General features: G+C 37.2%; 1 protein-coding gene across 2 annotated transcripts; it reads right to left on the reverse strand.

Moving 5' to 3' along the window:
* Positions 1 to 803: 803 nt before the first annotated feature.
* LOC107863579 (serine/threonine-protein kinase Nek6) lies at positions 804 to 19,571 on the reverse strand. Of its 2 annotated transcripts, XM_016709565.2 has the most exons (14): positions 19,283 to 19,565; positions 19,067 to 19,192; positions 16,711 to 16,777; positions 4,135 to 4,200; positions 3,965 to 4,011; positions 3,683 to 3,728; positions 3,515 to 3,595; positions 3,398 to 3,440; positions 3,263 to 3,312; positions 2,865 to 2,946; positions 2,737 to 2,786; positions 2,572 to 2,645; positions 2,400 to 2,451; positions 804 to 2,315 (listed from the first exon to the last, which is right to left on the reverse strand). In XM_016709565.2, the coding sequence occupies exons 2-14, from the start codon at positions 19,189 to 19,191 to the stop codon at positions 1,125 to 1,127; spliced, it is 1,974 nt and encodes a 657-aa protein (XP_016565051.2). In that variant the 5' UTR covers position 19,192; positions 19,283 to 19,565; the 3' UTR covers positions 804 to 1,124. The 2 variants fall into 2 exon arrangements, with proteins under 2 accessions (XP_016565051.2, XP_016565050.2); XM_016709564.2 differs by having other exon boundaries at positions 19,067 to 19,571.
* Between the last annotated feature and the right edge of the window lie 1,310 nt (positions 19,572 to 20,881).

The raw sequence follows: 20,881 nt of genomic DNA on the forward strand, positions 1-20,881 counted from the left end.
GGTAGGGAGATCTTTTAAAGTTCTAACTTTCCTTTTAGCTAAGCATCCTAATAAGGAAAAGTGTAAACTTTAGTACCTTTAAATCCCTATTTATATGACTCATTTTTCTGTTTAATAATTTAAAAAAAAAAAATATCACATTTCTATATTAGTAGCACATTAACTTTAGGATATTCATTTACTCATAATCAAATGATTTATAATCACACAAATATCTAAAATTTATTTTAGAGCACAAAATTTTAAAAGTATTTATTCTTTCTTAAATCCATGTCAAATCAAACTAAAGTGGAACGAACGAATCCACTTATCAAACAATAAACTACACTTACATAAATAATGTTGATTATATGACTCACAAAATAAAACTTCATCGGGCTTTTGAGTCCACATTTGTGAAGCTTTTCAAAATATAAGAAGTGGCTTAAAAAAAGAGGCTATTTCCTGCTTGATTGGGGTTATTGGACTTGCCAATTGAATGAATTATAAACGATTCGACTTTTTGAATAAATCATTTGATTGCAGATTCGACTTTTTGAATAAATCATTTGATTGCAGCTGCTCTTCACATTTTTCTAACGCAATTGATCCCAAATTTAAAAGGCCGAGGTGCGTGCTCACTGCCAAGGTAAAATGACCTTATTTATCCCCAAAAGAACACCTTAACAATGACAAATTTTCATCAAAAAAGAACAACGTAAAAGCATCATCAAAAGTTCAAAAGCAAGAAGTTGAAGTAGCCCTTTGGCCAAATGTGACTAAGATGTTCTAGCTCAGGAGCACACTTGTAGTACTATAACAGAAACCCAAAACTGAAAACATTAGCAAACTAAGCTTGAGTAATTTAAGATCTTCACAATTTCATCAGATGGCCTACAATTATACACACAAACTAAGGAAACCACAATCCAACAAGCCTCCAACAATAACTTAGTTTGCACTCATGTACACACCAGAGAAGCTCCTTTTGATGAAAAATAACATCAAAGTAAGCTTTCCCATAAATCAAATCATTTAGAAGGTAATCAAACAACAGTCAAGCTTGACATCTATTTCAACCCACAGAAAGCAAACAAATCCCTGTACAGTAATATTCCAGTGAAGGGAAAGCTGCCATCACAAAATCACGACCCCTTGGCCAATTTTTGTGCACTCATGAGGCTTTTTGTCAACCATATTGCCGTTTCTCTGGATGAAACTGCATCATCGCCAAATGGTTTCAGCACACCAGCAAGCTCATCAATTTTTTCCTGCTTGAGTAGTCGTGCACAAACCTCTAAAAGGGATTCCAGAGCTTCAGCTCTTTCTTGAGTGGGATTTTCCCAGTCGTTCTTGTGCCCATCACCAGCTAAGGTAGCTAGTGCCTTAAGCAGTGAAACCCCATCATCTAGTGCTTGACGAGCATCTTTATCGGTCTGTTTAGCAGCTTCAACCATATCTGCATTCTTTTCTACCTCATCAGTAAGTGGGCTTAATCTATTTCTTTCAGAAGCAATGCAGTCAACAGCAACTTCATTAAACTCGCTAACATTTTCACATTCAGATGCATGACACCTTAGTTCAGCATCAGGATCAGATTTTGCAGGTCGTGTAGTCGACGAAGTGCTTTCTTCATCAAACGACTGTCTTTTCTCACTGGAGTTTCCACTAGACAAAATCATTCTACTAGGCTTTGCGGAAATACATTCTAGTTCATTCAAGTCTGCTTCTCCACTGCCACTTGGAGTGCTCAACACCCCAAGGTATATTGTTTTGTCACTCTCCATCCCATCTTCTTCAGATTGTTGAACGTGCTCAACAGAAACTTGCTCTTGCTCCTGAGAGTGAATGTTTGCCATGAATCTTGAAGAGTTCGGTATATTTGTACTACCTTTTTTAAATAGAGGATCGGATTGATCGCCTCCATTGCAAATAGCTTCTGCCTCAAAGCCTTTCGAATCCATGCCATCTTCAAATATCTTTGCTGAGTAGCTAGTGGGATCAACTCTCTTAGTCTCGAGTTTGGCTTTAAATGTATCATAGTTGTCTGATAAATTTTGTGGCCGAATGTTGTCCCTTTCATCAAAGTAAAAAACAGGACCCTTCTCTTTAAGCCTAAGAGGTTTGTCACTTTCATCAAAGTGAAAAACAGGACACTTCTCTTTTAGTCTTAGAGGTCTGTCTCTTATGAATCTAGGACTGCCAGATTTTCCAGGTGATCGCTTTGTTTTTTCCTTTGGGCTGTTTGGGGACTTCACTGGAAGAAAAGCAGATGAAGGATTGCAGCAGCGAAGGAGGTATGGTTGCAAATGTTGATGCCTTAACAATTCCGCAGTCTGAAAGTGAACACGAAAAAACATATCAGAGAGAGTGATGATTTCAGATTTAATTGCATTTGTATACATGCAGCTTGCACTCACTGTTGGTCTGTGTTCAGGGCTTTTCCTTAGCATGCTTTTGATAATCTGTTTCCTGGAAGCATTAATCCATTTTGTCAGTTAAATGATTAGTTGTTGTATTTGTGGCTAGATGAACAACCATAAGTTCTAGTAGGAATAAGAACCACTTCTTAACAATTTGGGAGCTACTTACAAGTTGGAGGAATATACAATTGGAAGTGGTGACAAAGAACCCCTGTTTATTTTATTGATTAGCCCCGTTGTGTCCTGCCAAATAAAAAACTTCCAATTACCCAAAAAATATGTAAAAGTAATGACTGTATTATTATGTACACAGGTAGCTGGAAGGTCAACGTACTGGAGCTCTAAATGGTGCTTGGTGTGCAGCAATCTCAAACATGCAGCATCCTACAATCACATCAAACTATTGTTCCAGTACTAAGGAAATAATAAAAAGGAAATGCATTGCTTTGCCAAATCTCTTACCGAGAGACCATATGTCAGATTTGTAGCCATACGGTATATCAGCAAGGAGTTCAGGACACATATAGTTTGGAGTACCAACAACCTGTTTGGAGGAAAGAAGTCGCTAATAGAAGTTGCTGGCGAAGTAAGAACTAGCAGCATATTCAACAAACACATCAAGGCGAGGTATTTTGTAATTGAAAATTACCATACATAGAATTCAGTCAGTCACAACAAGATGACATACTATAACTAAAATGAACACTTGGTTTTCTCCACCTTGGAAGGGGATGGGGTGCCCTCTAGCTAGTCACAACGTAAAAATATTGAATCATTTGTTTAGGTGATTATAGTTCATTGCTAATAAGCAGGAGCTAATTTTTCCACTACAGTTGTATGAATTTAAAGAGAACTCGTACCGAGGAAGCAAGGCCTTCTCCATCTAAAAGTTTTGCTAATCCAAAATCACCTGTGTTAATGAAGTAAACAAATTTGATTCACAGATAACATAGAAGCAAGGAGGGTGCTATCATGCAGTTGGTTGTCATTCTTACCTAGCCGGATGTCATTGTCCTTTGTGACAAAAATGTTAGATAACTGAAATCAAAGTAGTACATGTCAAAACGTGTCATACTAGGAAAGCTCATAAATAGATCAGGGGCTGTTTATACCTTCACGTCTCTGTGTAGAACACGGTTGGAGTGCAGATAATCCAGCGCCAGTAATAGCTGGGTCAACCATTTGCAGAGTTTCTGCGGAGGAAAAAGTTGAACACATTAGCTTTAGTGAACCATAATAGTACATAGAATCCATTATGATGGAACTTGTATCTAAACTACCTCTTCTGGGAAGAGAGCTGCTCTAGACTTCCTTGTGATCTTTGCCCTGATTACCCAAAAAGAAAAAAAGTCGTCCTCATATTGCACCATAAAACATTCCTATGATCTTATCGCTTTCAACCTTGTAATCGAGGAGAAAGTGTCAAAAGATTCTCCATATACTATCATCATAAGGTCGTTCACTCTACAAATATGTTTTAACCATCTTCGGAAAGAAACGTAAAATTAAAGCGTCAATAAAGAAAGCATAAAAATGCTTTTTGGGCTAGGATAACCACTCACATATCTCCACCTTCACAATAGTTGGTAACAATGCATATCCAGTTCCCCTGAAAGAAAAAAAATGTCAACCCTGTTTTGAGGCAACTCGATGTAGAAATTTGCTCAAGTCAATGATAATTCTTTCAGCTCCAACTTCCAAATTCTGTACTAGAAACTGAATAATATAATACCTTGTCGACCCATGCATCCTTGTACTCCACAATATATGGATGACTTAGCTTAGCTACCAGATTCATCTGCCACAGAACGTTGCAATACACAAATATCATCATATATCAACTAGCATAACATTATGCAAGCCTATCTACTCAACAAATTATACTCTCACATTACGTGGCGTAACTTGACGAGAATACTAGATAATAAGACTAGCTGAACGTGTGTGGTTACAAAGGTAAGACTAAAATTTTTTGACTGGTAGAGATAAGACTAGACCATTTTTAAGCTAATATAGGGGACGACCCGGTTCATACCTACTCCGTAGGTGTCGGGGAGGGGGGGACCACTCCGGGCCTGACCTACGCGCCCTCACCCCAGCTTCGCTGGAGGGGCGTTTCGAACCCCCGACCCTGGCACACCACGGTAAGCAAGCTCACCGCTGAGCCAAGGCCATCCCTCATTTTTAAGCTAATATACCACCAGCAAAGTACTTGATGGCTTATTTATAAATAATACTAATAGAAAAATCTCAAAAAGAGAAGTACAAGGTAAGACTAAAGTTAACTGATCAGTTGCTTAACTTTTCTCGACTTCAATGACTACTTGCAGTCAAAAGCTCAAAAGGTGTCACCGCAGCACTATCTATTTGCTACCATAAACTCAAGAGAATCTAAGGCTGCAGCAGAAGGTTTTCTTATTCAAGGTCACCCAACTTTGTCCGGATAATGGCCACATAATTAAAACAAAAGACATATTTATTTGATACCCATTGGGGCTTGTAAACTTCACAAGAACGTTTTAGGAGTAGTCACCTAAATAATACGATGTATGAAATCCGCTCCACATCCTAAAAGAAAGTGATTGTAGAATTATTACAAGTTCCACAATTAGCAAAATGTGCAGATAATTATCCAATCTAAGAGTTTCCACCAACCAAGTTCAGAAGTTTGCCAACTTTTGCTATAAGATTTTGGTTTGGATGGTCACACTCACAATAATTTTCTACTTCTCTTCTCTACCAAAAATTATGGATAAGCTCTTACTCCGCTGCTACTCCTCTTTGCACCCCAAATTATCAGCTCATGCCACCTTTGAAATTCCATTAATTACCTTGCACTTATTTCGTTCTTCCTTATGTATCTCTTGTTACAAAGCATCTACTAATCAAGAAACCAAAAGCAAAAAGCAATTAAAAATTTCTCTTTCTACTTCAGCCTCGTCCATAGTTACTCTTGGACATTGGTCCCATACTTCATCCTGTTGGTAGATGCCAAGAAACATTTATCCATATCTACAGTACCAGTTAGACGTTTCCAAACACTGAGGTCACAGGAAACTCATTGGGGATATCAGTGAAAATCTTCACTGATCTACTTAACCATTTGTCTAATCATGATTCAACTACTAGGGAAGACGCCCATACGAAGAAGGGTTCGAATTGAAGGACTGTCCCTTCAAATGAACAAGAGTAAAATAGTGGGAAAATGACGTGCCAAAAGAAATAGCAGTTCTGTGATATGAGAATGTTGATCAATTCCTAGGTATTTGTTCAAAATGCTCTTATTTTATAAGCCTAGATTAATTAACTTCTACTTTTCAAGAAAAATTTGCCTTCTATTATGAAGCGAACTCTCAAAGTGACATTCATGACTGAAGACCAATTTAAAGGGAAGATTAAGTAAATAAAAGGGCAGCCCGGTGCACTAAAGCTACCGCTATGCGCGGTGTCCGGAGAAGGGCCCCACCACAAGGGTGTATCGTACGCAGTCTTACCTTGCATATCTGCCAGAGGCTGTTTCCAAGGTTTGAACCTGTGACCTCCTGGTCACATGGCAGCAACTTTACCAGTTACTCCAAGGCTCCCCTTCGGAAGATTAAGTAAATGTTTAACTTAAATTTGTGGAATATATATCTCATAATAGAAAGCAAATGCAGCAGTTGGAAACAAAATTAGGTTGGGGACCAAACTAAGGATTGTAAGGCAAGGACATTGATGGCAGACGAGGAAAGACAACAACATACCCAGCTTAATCTCAAAATTGGGGTTTGGGGATGGTGGCAGGGGCAGATCTAGAGTGTAACGAGGGGATCACCGAACCCCCGGGCAAAAGTTTGCACTGTACAAATAAGGTAATTTTTCAATTTTTGATGTGTGTATATAGATTTTGAACCTCTTGAAGATAAGACTAGCTGTTAGCTTAGTGGTTGAGGGCTTCAAAAATCACCTTGAGGATCCAAGTTCAAATCCCAAGCACTAGATCTTTAATTTTCGAACCCCCTTAGTGAAATCTTGGATCCGCCACCATATGGTGGTTTGTACATAGCCTTGCCCCTCTCTTGTGAAGGTAGAGAGGTTGTTTCCGATGAGGAAAGATGTGGGCACAAAACATAAGACAGTCGATTATTGGTCTCAACTAGGCACTCAAGACATTGGATAAGAGAGGCAAACTATTGATGATACATATCACTTCTGTTATAAAAATTAATACAAGGATTATTAAAATAGGCAACCTAACTTTAGGTTTCTCAGTTTAAGCATTGAATCATATACCCATGCGTTCAATAGGAAGCTAACGTCTCTGATCAAACCAACCTCAAAATTAGGTAATCTAGCCTCAGGAACTGTTAGAATATGAATAGAAATAGGAGTAGTATATAAAAATCCTACTTGAAAAAGGATTGTACTATAGTGCCTATAAATAGAGTCTTGATGTAATTATGTAAACACACAATTTCCAATAATATTTTTTTTTCTCCATTAATTCTCAGAAGGGGAGCCTTGGAGTAACTGGTAAAGTTGCTGCCATCTGACCCGGAGGTCACGGGTTCAAACCTTGGAAACAGCCTCTGGCAGAAATACAAGGTAAGGCTGCATACGATACACCCTTGTGGTGGGGCCCTTCCCCAGACACCACGCATAGCTATAGCTTTAGTGCACCGAGCTGCCCTTTTTCTCCATTAATTCTCACATGGTATCAGAGCGTTGGTGAGAAACTTCAGAAAAGAAAACTCAGTCACCGTGTGTCAATTCCAGTGCCCGATTTGTGTCATTTTTTATTTTGTGGGTTGTGTGAAAAATACAACACCACCAAGAGGATCGGGAAGCTCAGGCGACAAAAACCCTACCAAAATCGTCGGAAAAATGCCAGCCACGCCCCCACACACACCTGCCGAAATTCTGAAATCCCGACGAGATCTGTGTCACGCGCCGGGCATGAGCCTGTTTCCAATTGAATTTTTTGAGTTCTTTTTTTGGTTAGGGTCGCCGATCCATTCCGACTCCGACCAGTTACGTTTTTTCAGATTCCAACAAATCTTTTAAGATGCCGATCTCCGGAACCTAAATTTCGGCGACCTTATTTTTTTTAATTTTTTTCCGGGGAATTTTCAGACATTCAGATTCTATTTCTTGAAATTTTCAAGTCAAATTCTCAAGATGTCTTTTGGGCATGATATTTTTAGCTCCAAAAATATTGGAATTGGAAGTTCAAGTCCTATGATCACTTCTGAACCTTTAATGGGAAGTTCAAATTATTTAGCTTGGGCTTCCTCGGTTGAGTTATAGTGCAAAAGTCAAGGTGTCCAAGATCACTTAAAGAATAAGTGATACGGGAATAATCACGGATATGGACTTAGGAGAGTGCGTGTTGGACCCGAGCCTTGGCACGTGCAATTGAAGTGTAAAAAAAGGCCCAAAATGCACCCAAATCAGCCCATAAATTACACTAGATGGGTGCCTACTCTTTGAAGGATTTTTTGGTCATTTTAACTTATATTGTGTTATAGCTATAAAAGGAACATTGTAGGGTTTTTAGTTTAGTTTTTGGATGATATTTGGGAGTCTTGTAAGACTTGTAACAAGCTCTCTCTCTAGTGAGAAGAGTGACCACCGAAACTAGGATACAACAATAGGGTGGATTCTCTTTTGTTGTTGCTTGCTTGGAAACGTTGATGCTAGAGAGGTGGAATCCGATCTTGCGTCACGTAATAGATAGGTTTATTGTTGTGGGTAGTGTTAAAGGTCCAAGAATGTCCATTCTTGGGTTCTTAAGATTATACCTCCATATGGTCTATCTATCTATCATTTTACCTACTCGTAATCTTGTTTAGTGTTTGTGTTGTAATCTTGTGTTCTTGTTGTTATTGTTAAATCTGAATCTTGTGTCTTCTTGTTCATCATCTTATGTTGTTAATCTAGTTTGTTGTCCGCTGATTTGGTGTAATAAACACCTTGTTATCTTCTTGTATGTTATTGTGTTCTTAGGAAGCCGAGACTTGGTCTCCAAAAGGGTTCACGGATTTCTTCTATTTTGTGGACTATTTTTTGGACTAATTTTGGTGTTCCCTTGTTTGTCCCGTATCATTTGGTATCAAAGCCATCTTTGGTGTAGTTCTTACAATACCAATCTTGGGCTTTCTTGCTAAGAAAATCAAAAAAAAAAAAAAAACAAATTTGGTGTTCTTGTTGTTCTTGGCCTTGAAAGTGTTGTTCTTGTTGTTCATCTTGGCCGAGGTTGCTTGTAACGTCTAGATCTAGTAGTCCTTTGGTGTCTATTGTTGTTTCTTGTGTTAGTTTCATGATTCACTAACACTAAAAGGTGTCTAGATCTATATTTGAGCTTGAACTTGTTAAAGTTGTGTTGTGAACAAGGACCTAGGGCGAGAATTTGTGAAGGATTGTTGAAGGATTGTTGTGGTGTTCATCTTGTTCTTCATCTCATCTTACAACTTAAGACAACTAAAAATGTAATATAGATTCAAAAAGGTGAACCTACAAGTTGTAAAGTTGTTTGTGAGAAGACTTGAGCCATCACTTGACTTGACATCTACTTTTCAACCACTTTTCCTTATTTCAAGGCCTTGTTTTGTGAGAATTGTACAAAGTCAAGTCTTGCCTTTTGAAGATTAGACTTGAAGGAGATTCAAGACATATACTTTTCCTCCAAAACCAATTGTTTCCATTACATAGTAACTAAAGTTTGTAAACTTCAACTAGTGACTAATTGTGGGGCCGTGACCAATGGTGTGCTGCCACATCACCTAAGTTACTGTTCACACGAAAATTTTAAGCTCAAATTGTGATTTTTTAATTTCATTTTGTTGTCTCATTAGTTTCGTTTGTTGATTCCAATACTAACTTACAAACTAGAGCCAATTTACTAGATTGTGAGTTGGTTTTGAAACCATTTTTTCCGTGTTTACGTTCCTTTGTGTGTTTTATTCTTTTGAGTCATTGTACACACTCGGTTCACCTCTCACTGCCTCATGGAGTACAAGCAAGGTTACGACACTTGTGAGATCAAAGTGAGAAAAAAAATCCGAGAGCCAAAACAATAGAGATGGAGTGTGAGGACCATTCTTGTACAACTAACTTGTTTGTTGTTTTGTAGGTAACTTCTTGGCCATAATGAAAACCATTTTGGCCCTCCTTGACGCTTTGTCCCAAGACCTTGATAGGGCAAATGCGGGTCTTTAAAAAATTGACTCAGATGTGGTAACTATGCGTGAGAGGTTGGATCGAATGGATAGTCAAGGAACTCTCGTGCTTTTACTTCCGAAACTTTACTTCCAATGACCAATCCTCCAAGACAACCACATAATGCCACAAGCCAAGCTCCAATTAGCCCTCAAAATCGAGAACAAGAAAGACCACTTCCCCCAAAGTTGATCAAGTCCAACAAGGAGGACTTGGAAGCCAATTTTCTCCCATCCAAGCTACACAACTGAAGCTCCACGTTACCAAATCGAGCCTCTCAACCAAAACTTCCCTTTCCAAAAACCGACACATCCAAGAAGAGGAACATGGTAGAGAGAGACATGAAGGATATGGAGTCTACGACGACGCTTATATGATAGAAGGAGACTTGAGTCGGATGAGATTGAAGGCCAATCTCAAGAGGGAGAGAAAGCCGAGGGTCAAAATGAAGATGTTGGATCCGAGACTTATTGTCATTATGCTTTCGGGTTTGGCTAGCTTGTGGACTGTTTTTGTGCATTTCTTGTGGGTTGTTTTTACCTCATTTTTTGATACGTCCCTTGTTATTATTGAGCACTTGAGCTCTTCATGTTTTGCGGACTATTTTTTAGTAGGTTTCCTTTGAAGTGACCAATTCCTCTCAAGATGGAGAGGATGATACGGGAATAATCACGGATATGGACTTAGGAAAGTGCGTGTTGGACTCCAGCCTTGGCATGTGCAATTTGAAGTGTAAAAGAGGCCCAAAATGCACCCAAATCAGCCCATAAATTACACTAGATGGGTGCCCACTCTTTGAAGGGTCTTTTGATCATTTTAACTTATATTTTGTTATAGTTATAAAAGGAACATTGTAGGGTTTTTAGTTTAGTTTTGGATGATATTTGGGAGTCTTGTAAGACTTGTAACAAGCTCTCTCTAGTGAAAAGACTGATCACCGAAACTAGGATACAACAATAAGGTGGATTCTCTTTTGTTGTTGCTTGCTTGGAAACGTTGATGCTAGAGAGGTGGAATCCGATCTTGTGTCACGTAAGAGATAGGTTTATTGTTGTGGGTAGTGTTAAAGGTCCAAGAGTGTCCATTCTTGGGTTCTTAAGATTATACCTTCATGTGGTCTATCTATCTATCATTTAACCTTCTTGTAATCTTGTTTAGTGTTTGTGTTGTAATCTTGTGTTCTTGTTGTTATTGTTAAATCCGAATCTTGTCTTCTTGTTCATCATCTTATGTTGTTAATCTAGTTTGTTGTCCGTTGATTTGGTGTAATAAACACCTTGTTATCTTCTTGTATGTTATTGTGTTCTTAGGAAGCCGAGACTTGGTCTCCAAAAGGGTTCACGGATTTCTTCCATTTTGTGGACTGTTTTTTGGACTAATTTTGGTGTTCCCTTGTTTGTCCCGTATCAACAAGGCTAGTGTGGTAGATGAAAAGGCAAAATCTAAAGAACAATGGGAGAAAGTTGACGCTCAATTATGTAATCTCTTATGGCGATCTATTGATTCCAAGTTGATGCCCTTGTTTCGTCCGTTCCAAACGTGTTATTTAGTTTGGGAAAAGGCTCGTGCTTTATACACTAATGACATATCTCATTTTTATGATGTGATATCTCGAATGATCAACTTGAAGAAACAAGAATCCAATATGTCTACTTACTTGAGACAAGTAGAAGTAGTCATGGAAGAATTTGATACATTGATGTCCGTCACTGCGGATGTGGAAAAACAACAAGAGCACAAACAGATTTTGTTTTTAGTTATTACACTTGCTGGACTTTCTACCGACCATAATGTTGTACGTGATCAGATTTTAGCTAGTCCTATGGTTCCTACAATTGATGAGTTATTCTCTCCTCTGCTTCGTCTAGTCGCGCCTCCCAGTCACAAAGTGATTTCATCACCCATTGTTGACTCCTTTATTCTTGCATCTCAAACCATAGAAAAACGAACATATCATCCTATGGAAAATCGGCGAGGAGGAGGTCGTTCTGGAAAATCTCGATCGAAGTGTAGTTATTGTCGTAAGTTGGACACACTCAGGATATATGTCATAGTTTGCATGATCCACCACCCCGTTATGATCCTATTGCTGTAAAGGAATATAATGAGTTCCTTCGGAATCGAGCAAGTAAGCAGATATCTCCACAGCCTAATCTACCATCCAATAATGCTCATATTGCCCAAACAGAATATGATGAGTTCCTTTAGTATCGAGTAAGCAAGCAGACATCTCATTATTTTTCATTGATGATTTTTCAAGATGTACTTGGGGTTTCTTAATGAAAGATCGTTCTGAGATATTTTCTATATACAAAAATTTTTGTGCTGAAATACAAACTCAATTTGGCGTTTCTATTCGTACTATTCGTAGTGATAATGCCTTAGAATACTTATCCTCTCAGTTTCGAGAGTTTATGTCTCATCAAGGAATTATTCACCAGACGCCTTGTCCATACACCCCTCAGCAGAACGGTATAGCAGAAAGGAAGAATAGGCATCTTCTTGAGACTACTTGCACTCTTCTCATTGAATTTCATGTACCACTGCATTTTTGGGGCGATACAGTCCTCGCATCTTGCTATCTAATTAATAGAATGTCATCATCTTCCATTCAGAATCAGGTTCCCCATTCTATATTGTTTCCACAGTCACATCTCTACCCTATCCCCCTCGTGTCTTTGGGAGCTCATGCTTTATTCATAACTTAGCCCCTTAAAAAGATAAATTAGCCTCTCGTGCTCTCAAGTGTGTCTTCCTTGGTTACTCTCGAGTTCAAAAAAGGTATCGTTGTTATTCACCGAACTTCATCGTTACTTTATGTCCGTGTCCACCATTAGTCCCAGATGATTCATGTCATGCGTCGGACACTGCTCCTTCTGCGGACTTACCTTCTCCTAGCCAATCAGTTGCACTTCAAAAAGGTATGCATTCCACTCGTAATGCTAACCCACATTATACTTTCTTCAGTTATCATCGTTTATCATCATCCCATTATGTTTTTGTATCATCCTTGTCTTCTATTTCCATCCCTAAGACAATAGGTGCAGGTAAATCTACTTTTGGTTGCCATTGGGTTTATGCAATCAAAGTTGGTCCCAACGGTCAGGTTGATCGGCTTAAGGCTCGCCTTGTTGCCAAAGGGTACACGCAAATATTTGGGCTTAATTATAGTGACATTTTCTCTACAATGGCTAAAATAGCATCTGTCTGTTTTTTTATCCATTGTTGTCGTTCGTCATTGGCCTCTTTATCAGTTAGATATTAAGAATGCTTTTCTGCATGGTGATCTTGAGGAAGAAGTCTATATGGAGCAACCACCTGGTTTTATTGCTCAGGGGAAGTCTAGTAATCTTGTATGTCGATTGCACAAGTCACTTTATGGTCTGAAACAGTCCCCTCGAGCTTGGTTTGGAAAGTTTAGCACAGCAATTCAGCAGTTTGGCATGATTCGTAGTGGAGCCGATCACTCATTGTTTTAACGACATTCTCACCCAAATCTTTGTATTTATTTGGCGGTTTATGTTAATGAAATCGTTATCATCGGCAATGATGAAGATAGTATCACTAAATTGAAGCAACATCTCTTTCAGCATTTCCAGACTAAAGACTTAGACAGACTAAAATATTTTCTAGGTATTGAGGTTGCTCAGTCCAGATTGGGTATTGTTATTCTCAACGCAAGTATGCCTTAGACATTCTTGAAGAGATAGGAATGATGGGATGTAGACTCATTGACACTCCTACGAATCCAAATGTTAAACTTCTGCTAGGATAGGGGGAGCCATTTAATGATCCTGAAAGGTATAGGAGTTAAATTGTCTCACCGTGGCTAGACCTAACATATCCTTTCCTATGAGTGTTGTAAGTTTATGACTTTCCTTTGTTATAGTCATTAGGATGCAGTTGTTCGTATTCTACAATGTATAAAGGCATATCCAGGTAAAGGACTACTCTTTGAAGATCGAGGTCACAAGCATATTATTGGATACACAGATGTTGATTGGGCAGGATCACCCTCTGATAGACATTCTACCTCCGGATATTGTGTTTTAGTAGGAGGTAATTTGGTGTCTTGAAAAAGTAAGAAACAGAGTGTGGTTGCTTGATCTAGTGCGGAAGCAGAATATCGAGCAATGGTTGTAGCAACTTGTGAGCTAATTTGGATCAAATAGTTGCTGAGAGAGCTAAAATTTGGAGAAACCAATAAGATGAAACTTGTGTGTGATAATCAAGCAGCCTTCATATCGCATCAAATCCAGTGTTTCATGAGAGGACTAAACATATAGAGATTGATTGTGTAACAACCCTCACGGTCATTTTCCTTGTTCTCATACATTTTCGAGGTCTACAGTTTTTCTATAACTACCCCAAGTTATTTATGACTTGTTGGGACTAATAGTTCGGGTTTCAGGCGGTTCTTTGAGAATTTTTGTAATATCTAATATACTGTGGAATATTTAATTTAAATTAGCCTTTGATTTATTACCTTTCCAAAATAATTTTGATGTTGATAAAATTCTTTAGTTATAATATATTTATATTACTTTATAAGAGCTTTTATAGTCTATTAATATTTTAAGCGGAGATATTAAATCTAGAAATGTTAAAATCTTATTATTATATAACAGAGGTTTTATAAGAATAATTTTCTACTAATTATGATATATTTAAATTATTATATTTATTTTACCACGATGCAATATCCGAGTTTGAATTTAACAGAGAGCAAGGGGTGGTATTACCACACCCTTGCACGTGGAATCCTTGATAAGGGGAAAAATGACACCTAATGAAAAGGTGTCATTATAATTAACCTTTAAGGGCCAGGTCATTATAGACCTTAATGATTAGAAATAGAAACATTTGTATATATGTGTCAAAACCACTTAAATGTTAAGTATATACGTTCTGCTCTCTGTAACTTCACTTAGAGTGTTGCTATATTTATCCAACTCGGGCTCTATCAAAAAGTTTTTCAGAGGCTTTTCGGAGAGATTTTAGCTTTGGCGTTCGGGTAGGCTAGGCTTACCCTACTTTTAGATTGAGCTTATATACTGAAATTGTGAACTATTATGCTAGCTTTGGATAAGAGCTTGTAGTTGCGTATCATTTGATATATATAACATTTCTTATTTACCCGGATTAGGACCCCGTTCTAGTAGATTTTAGTATTTTGTCTTTCAATATAATATATCATCTATCACTATAGGACGTGGAATTAAATTGCAAAACCTTGAATTTGCCCCTTTAGAACTAAGACATGCGTACGGTAATTAGACGTATTTTAGCTTCTATTCAGGTTCGGCATATACTTTATTTCTGTCATTGATTGTGAACTTTTGTACCACGTTGACATTATTATGGTATGGTATGGATTCTAATATTACAGTTGGGTATGGTTACTATTAGTTCCGGTTCGAGTCCGGCATTTGATTATTATGGTTACTGTGAGTTCTGGTTCGAGTTCGACATTTGATTATTGTGGTTCCTATGGGTTACAGTTCGAGTCCAGCATCTGATTATGGTGGTTACTCTGAGTTCCGGTTCGAGTCTATCATCTGATTATGATTTCTGTTGTATATTATATATGTGGCCTCTCGTTATTAACCACTATGTCCAATTCGAATCTGGCACGTGTCCTCTTGTTATTATCCATCACTATCGATTCAAGCCCGGTATCTGGCCTCTCGTTACTACCCATTGGTGTCCGTACAAGTCCGGTGCACATCTGGATGACTATCATGATTTCTTAGGATTGGCTCAGTTACAGATTATTTACATTTATTTTTTTTAATTGCTACTTGTCTGTCCCACCGGCTTATGGGGGTATAGTTGGGTTAATTGTCTTCTTCAGTGTGCCTAGCGGGCTTATGGGGGCCCAGTTAGGTTATGTTTGTGTGCCTAGCGGGCTTATGGGGGCCCAGTTAGGTTATGTTTGTGTGCCTAGCGGGCTTATGGATGTTTGATTTGCCTGTAATTACTGCGTTATTTATTTTCGGTATCACTTATATTTATAACTTTATGTTATTGGTGTAGCTTGGCAGTTGTTTACTTTTCTGTCCCTTTTTACTGTTGACTTAGATTAGACCCTCGCATTGTAGTTATACCTTTTCTGTATTGGGCCCACTCGGCCGATGATGCCTACTGAGTACCCATTGCTTTAGTACTAATACTACTCTTCTGCATCTTTTCCCTAATGCAAATCCGAGTAGTAGCAGTCGACATTGATGTGATTCCTACCTTCCAGTACTGATTCAGAGCAGGGTGAGCTTCCTGTCATCCGAGGTTGATCCTCCTCTATCTACTCTAGTTTAGTTTTTTGTACTCGAGATTTCTTGTATTGCTTGTATATATTGGGTGTATTTTGGGTTATCTTTATTACATTGGGTATATTTTAGTAGTGGCTCTAGTACCGACCTTACCAGGTCTTGGGAGGGATTCGTTTATATATTTTGTCCTTTTCCTTCTCTCGTTTTAATATATAGTATATGTTTCCTTTCTATTTGTCGTTTGTTATTGCTACTGCTATCATTTATGCGATCTTTTCTAATTTCTGCCTGTTAGCCCGTTACATATTATTTTGGGCTATGGCTTGGCTTGCCTACTGGGAGGATAAGGTAGGCGTCATTACGACTTGAGGAAATCAAGTCGTGAGAGATTGCCACTTTATCAGAGAAAAGATAACTCTCAGGAGATATTGTTACAAAATTTGTGAAGTCAAGTGATCAACTTGCAGCTATCTTCACCAAGTCCCTCACCGGTCCTCGTATTAATTACATTTGTAACAAGTTAAGTACATATGATTTGCATGCACCAACTTGAGGGGGAGTGTTAGAATATGAATAGCAATAGGAGTAGGATATAAAAATCCTACTTAGAAAAGGATTGTACTATAGTGTCTACAAATAGGGTCTTGATGTAGTAGGAGTATATAAAAATCCTACTTAGAAAAGGATTGTACTATAATCTCTATAAATAGGGTCTTGATGTAATTATGTAAACACACAATTTCCGATAATATTTTTTTCTCCATTAATTCTCATAGGAACGAATCAAATTTATTATAAATGCCATATAAAAGATCACAATATAGAGAAGCATTTAAAGTGACCTCTTGATGTGCAGTACGTTTGAACTTCTCTGTCTGCTTTGCTAAAGGTATCTTCTTCAGAACATACCTAAAGGGGAGAAAAATAAATAGCGAAATCATTTATCCATTCAAATAGAATCACATTCCTATTCCTTGTTAGTCAAAATAATTTTCAGAAATTATTGCCAGTGTCAATAACTTGTATGTTCTACACAATGGGTTCAGTACTATGCAAGAGCTTTAACACAGTCCACAAAATCCATGTCACATAAATTCTTGCTGAAAACTGCAAATGCAAGAAAATATTATTTGTGGATTTCTATCTAAGGGTAACTTGTGGATTTTTGCTACATTGTGAATGATGAAAAACTAGAACATTAGAGGAAGATAAGATCTTCATCAGCATAACAATCTACTTATGCTTTAACTATATGTAGTTAGAAAACACTCCATCAAGACATTTTTTGGCGGTTAACTGACATTTTATTAATTACCAGCAGCAATCACAACCAGAGCAAGCCATATCAGGCTTCTCATTCAAAAAAAACAAAGTAAACCTCCTCCCTACAGGCCCCACTGCTTTAACCAAAATTTAACCTGCTACATCAACTACCCTCCAAAAAGAAACACAATCTACTACATATGACTAGAACACTCCATTAAGACCAGTGTTATCAAAAGTATAAAGCACAAAAAAGCTCTATGATCCATGGGGACTTTAAGCCAAAGCTCAAATAAAGTGTGGTCTTTAATTAAAAAAGGCACAAAGAGAAAAAGATATATATATATATATATATATATATATATATATGTTGAGTCCAAGACTAATAATTATAAGCATGAATTACAAATATATGAACAAAGAAATAGAAAACGAAACAGGATTGAGTGAAATATCAACTGTTTACAATCGACTTTTCAAAAGAGGCTCATTGGCCAGGAAAAGTATGCCTTAGAACCTTGATAAAGACATTGAAGAGCATGCTAACTCAACCTCAAAAGCTGGCTCATGAGGGGAGGATTGTACAAGTTCAAATAAAAGGAGACCAATTGTCCATCCTTTTTCCGATGTGGACTCTGAATGCTCCCCCACACACCTAGACTTCGTTAACTGGAGCGTGGAAAATATAATATGGAGGCCCAACGAATCTTAAGGCCTAACACAGACCTCAAAAGCTAGCTCAAAGGGAGGAGAACTGCCCAAACTTTATAAGGATACCACCTATCTCATTAATTACTAATGTGGGACTTGTTTCATTCTTCAACACCCCACTCACACCAGAGACTGAACATCTGGTGTGTGGGCAATTTTTAATTTAGGGGCACAACTTTGGGTGAGATGGATCTTGCTCTGATACTACGTAAAATTAGGTCTTGCGCTTAACGCAACCTCAAAAGCTAGCTCATGCGGGAAGAATTGTTCATGTCCATACAAGGAGATGAATTGTCCATCCTTTTTCCAATGTGGGACTCTTAACACTCTCTCGCACGCCTTGAACTCATTAACTAGAGCGTGGACAATATAATATAGGGGTCCAACATCAGTGAACAAAGAATTGTGATGGTTTGACTCTGATACCATGTAAAGAATGAATTTTGGTTATAACTCAACCTCAAAAGCTAGCTCAAGAGAGGAGAATAGTCCAAGTCCATATATGGAAACTAATTGCTCATCATATGGAACTCTTAACAGAAGCATATGCCAATAGTACTGGAAAGTGATAAAGTGCATATCCTCCTGAAATTAGCTACTAAAATATTGCCATGGATAAGCTACGGAGACATCCTTCAGTAAGAGGTATCATACATCACCAGTCAGCAAAAAATATCAGTGTATTTCTCTATGTAAATAGTATTTTCCCAAAAACAATATGTATATATACAATAACACAACACAGTTCGAAAACAACACAAAGAAAATATTAATTTAGGACAGGAAAGTGAAGTCTTAGGACTAGCAGAGTCTAAAATTCAAGCCCACTAACAAGCTAAATTGCGATAAAAGGCCTACACGGCTTGTACGAAATGCCTAATACGCTGCTTGCCATTTAAGTTTCAGAAAATGCATTATTACCAGAAGAAAGTTTTACACGGCGTGGTTCCGCTAAATTTCTTAACCAGGGACCTACATGTATGATGTGAAGCAAATATCAACTTAAGACAGTATCCCTGAAATTCTTACCAAGAAAAAAGAAAAAAACATGAAACAGGAACTAAGTTAATAAATACCGGGAAATGCTTTTGGGAACACATCCTTTTGAGCATCTAAAGAAGTGAAAATTAATTCCAATTGAAAGCCAACATAATAAGATTGGGTAACAAGGAATGATACACGAGAAATAGACAAAGAACAAAGTAGTCTAAAATTCTTGATTACTTCTTCTTCTCGCTTGTATGAAAAACAAGATATGTTGTTCCAAAAGCGCCTCGTCCAATTTGCTCTAACATTTCATAATCATCTGTCTTTGACTTGCGAACACTATCACCATTATGTGTCTCCATTCTACCCTCGAAAGCCCAAAAACTCAGAAGGATCAATGAAATACAAACAAATATACAATCTTTTGCTGATTGAACGGGTTCTTCAACTCACCCAACTCAAAATAAGGCAAATCCTTGAGGGTCAACTGTTGAAATTCTTCAAAAGCAAAAGAAAATATCTGGTCTTGCCCCCAGCTGAAATCAAAGTTGGGTTGTTTGAGATTATTGAAGTAAAAAAGAGAGCTGTAGCGAGTTTTTGCATAAAGCTAAGGAGGCTACAATGATGTTAAGCTGCAACAACTATGTGTCTGTGTGTACGCGTGTGAGAGAGAGACAAGAAAAGGGCCCAGATGGAAGAAAACCAGGAAATTACGTGCCATGACCCAAATATGAATTGGTTTATTTTGACCCCAATAAAAAATAAATTTAAAGAATAATCTTTTAAGTGTCATTTTGCTCTTTTATACGTTAAATATATTTTTAAATTTTTCATATTCATTTGTCTCTCAAATTTAAATTTTTATTATTTTCACTTTTTTATTCTTTTCTTAATTTTTATTATTCTACTTTTTTCACTTTTTATTTTTTCTTTAAATTTATTATTTTCAATTTTTATTTTTTTCTTTAACTTTATTTTCATGTTTTAATTTATTTGAATCAGCCTTTATATTTTTTCTCTTTTTTTTAATCAATCATTATCTATTTCTTCATTTTTTCTCCTTTTTAATTTATTTGTCTTTAATTTTTATTTAGGGTTTTTTTATTTCTCTTTTTTTCCCAGATTTTTCTCGATTACTCTTTCTTGTTGTTCTCATTTTTTCCTCATTTTTCAAATACTCTTTCTCTTGCTCCTCTTTCTCTTCGTCGAATTTATCTCAAATCTTCAATCTCGATTAACAGAAAATAATGGATATTGTTTCTGATGAAGAAATAGAGCGTCTCTCAATAAATGTTGCTTCCAATTCTTCAGGAATTTTGCCTTCAAACTTAATTGATATTATTGTTGATGTAAGTTTCTACTAAATTCACTTTATCATTTACATGTATTTTACATCAGTGTCTGTTAGTATACTAAAAAAATTGCAACTTAACTTTTTATATATTTTACCAGTGAAGAATTCTCTGTCTATCTTCCTTTAAATATGTTTATTGTGAGCTAGTTTTTGCCTCTAGGGCAAGAATTATAGAGGATCTATCAAATCATTATAGAACAAAGTAGTGTAGACTCTTATCCATAGGGGCTAGTTGTTTCTTTGTGGGATAAGTCTTGCCTTTAGGGCAAGAGTTATTGAGCATCTGTTTAATTAATAGATAATGTAGCAGGACCAATTCTTGCCCATGAGGCATTACTTGTTTTTATAGGGGCTCAGTCTTTGTGTCTATGTCAAGATTTATAAATTATCTACTAATTTAGTAATATTATGTATAAGTGATGAATGTTGAAGTCAAATATACCAATGATTGAGTTTTTCTGTTAAGTTTGTTAAACACTTTAATGAAATTAATTTGTTCTAATTTTTTAAACTGAAATGACTTGAGAATTAGCTTACAATGAGGTACGATTAGCAATATTTTTCAGATAAGCTTCAAAATGTCTGTGTTAGGCCAGTGACAGCTTGTTTGCCTATTTTGTGCATGGTTTTATGTGTGCCCCAGATACTGTGGTGGCAAAGGTGTTAGTTTGTTACTTTATTTATTTTGTTCTTTTTTA

This window comes from Capsicum annuum, chromosome 3, assembly GCF_002878395.1.
Source record: "Capsicum annuum cultivar UCD-10X-F1 chromosome 3, UCD10Xv1.1, whole genome shotgun sequence".
Classification (NCBI taxonomy): domain Eukaryota; kingdom Viridiplantae; phylum Streptophyta; class Magnoliopsida; order Solanales; family Solanaceae; genus Capsicum; species Capsicum annuum.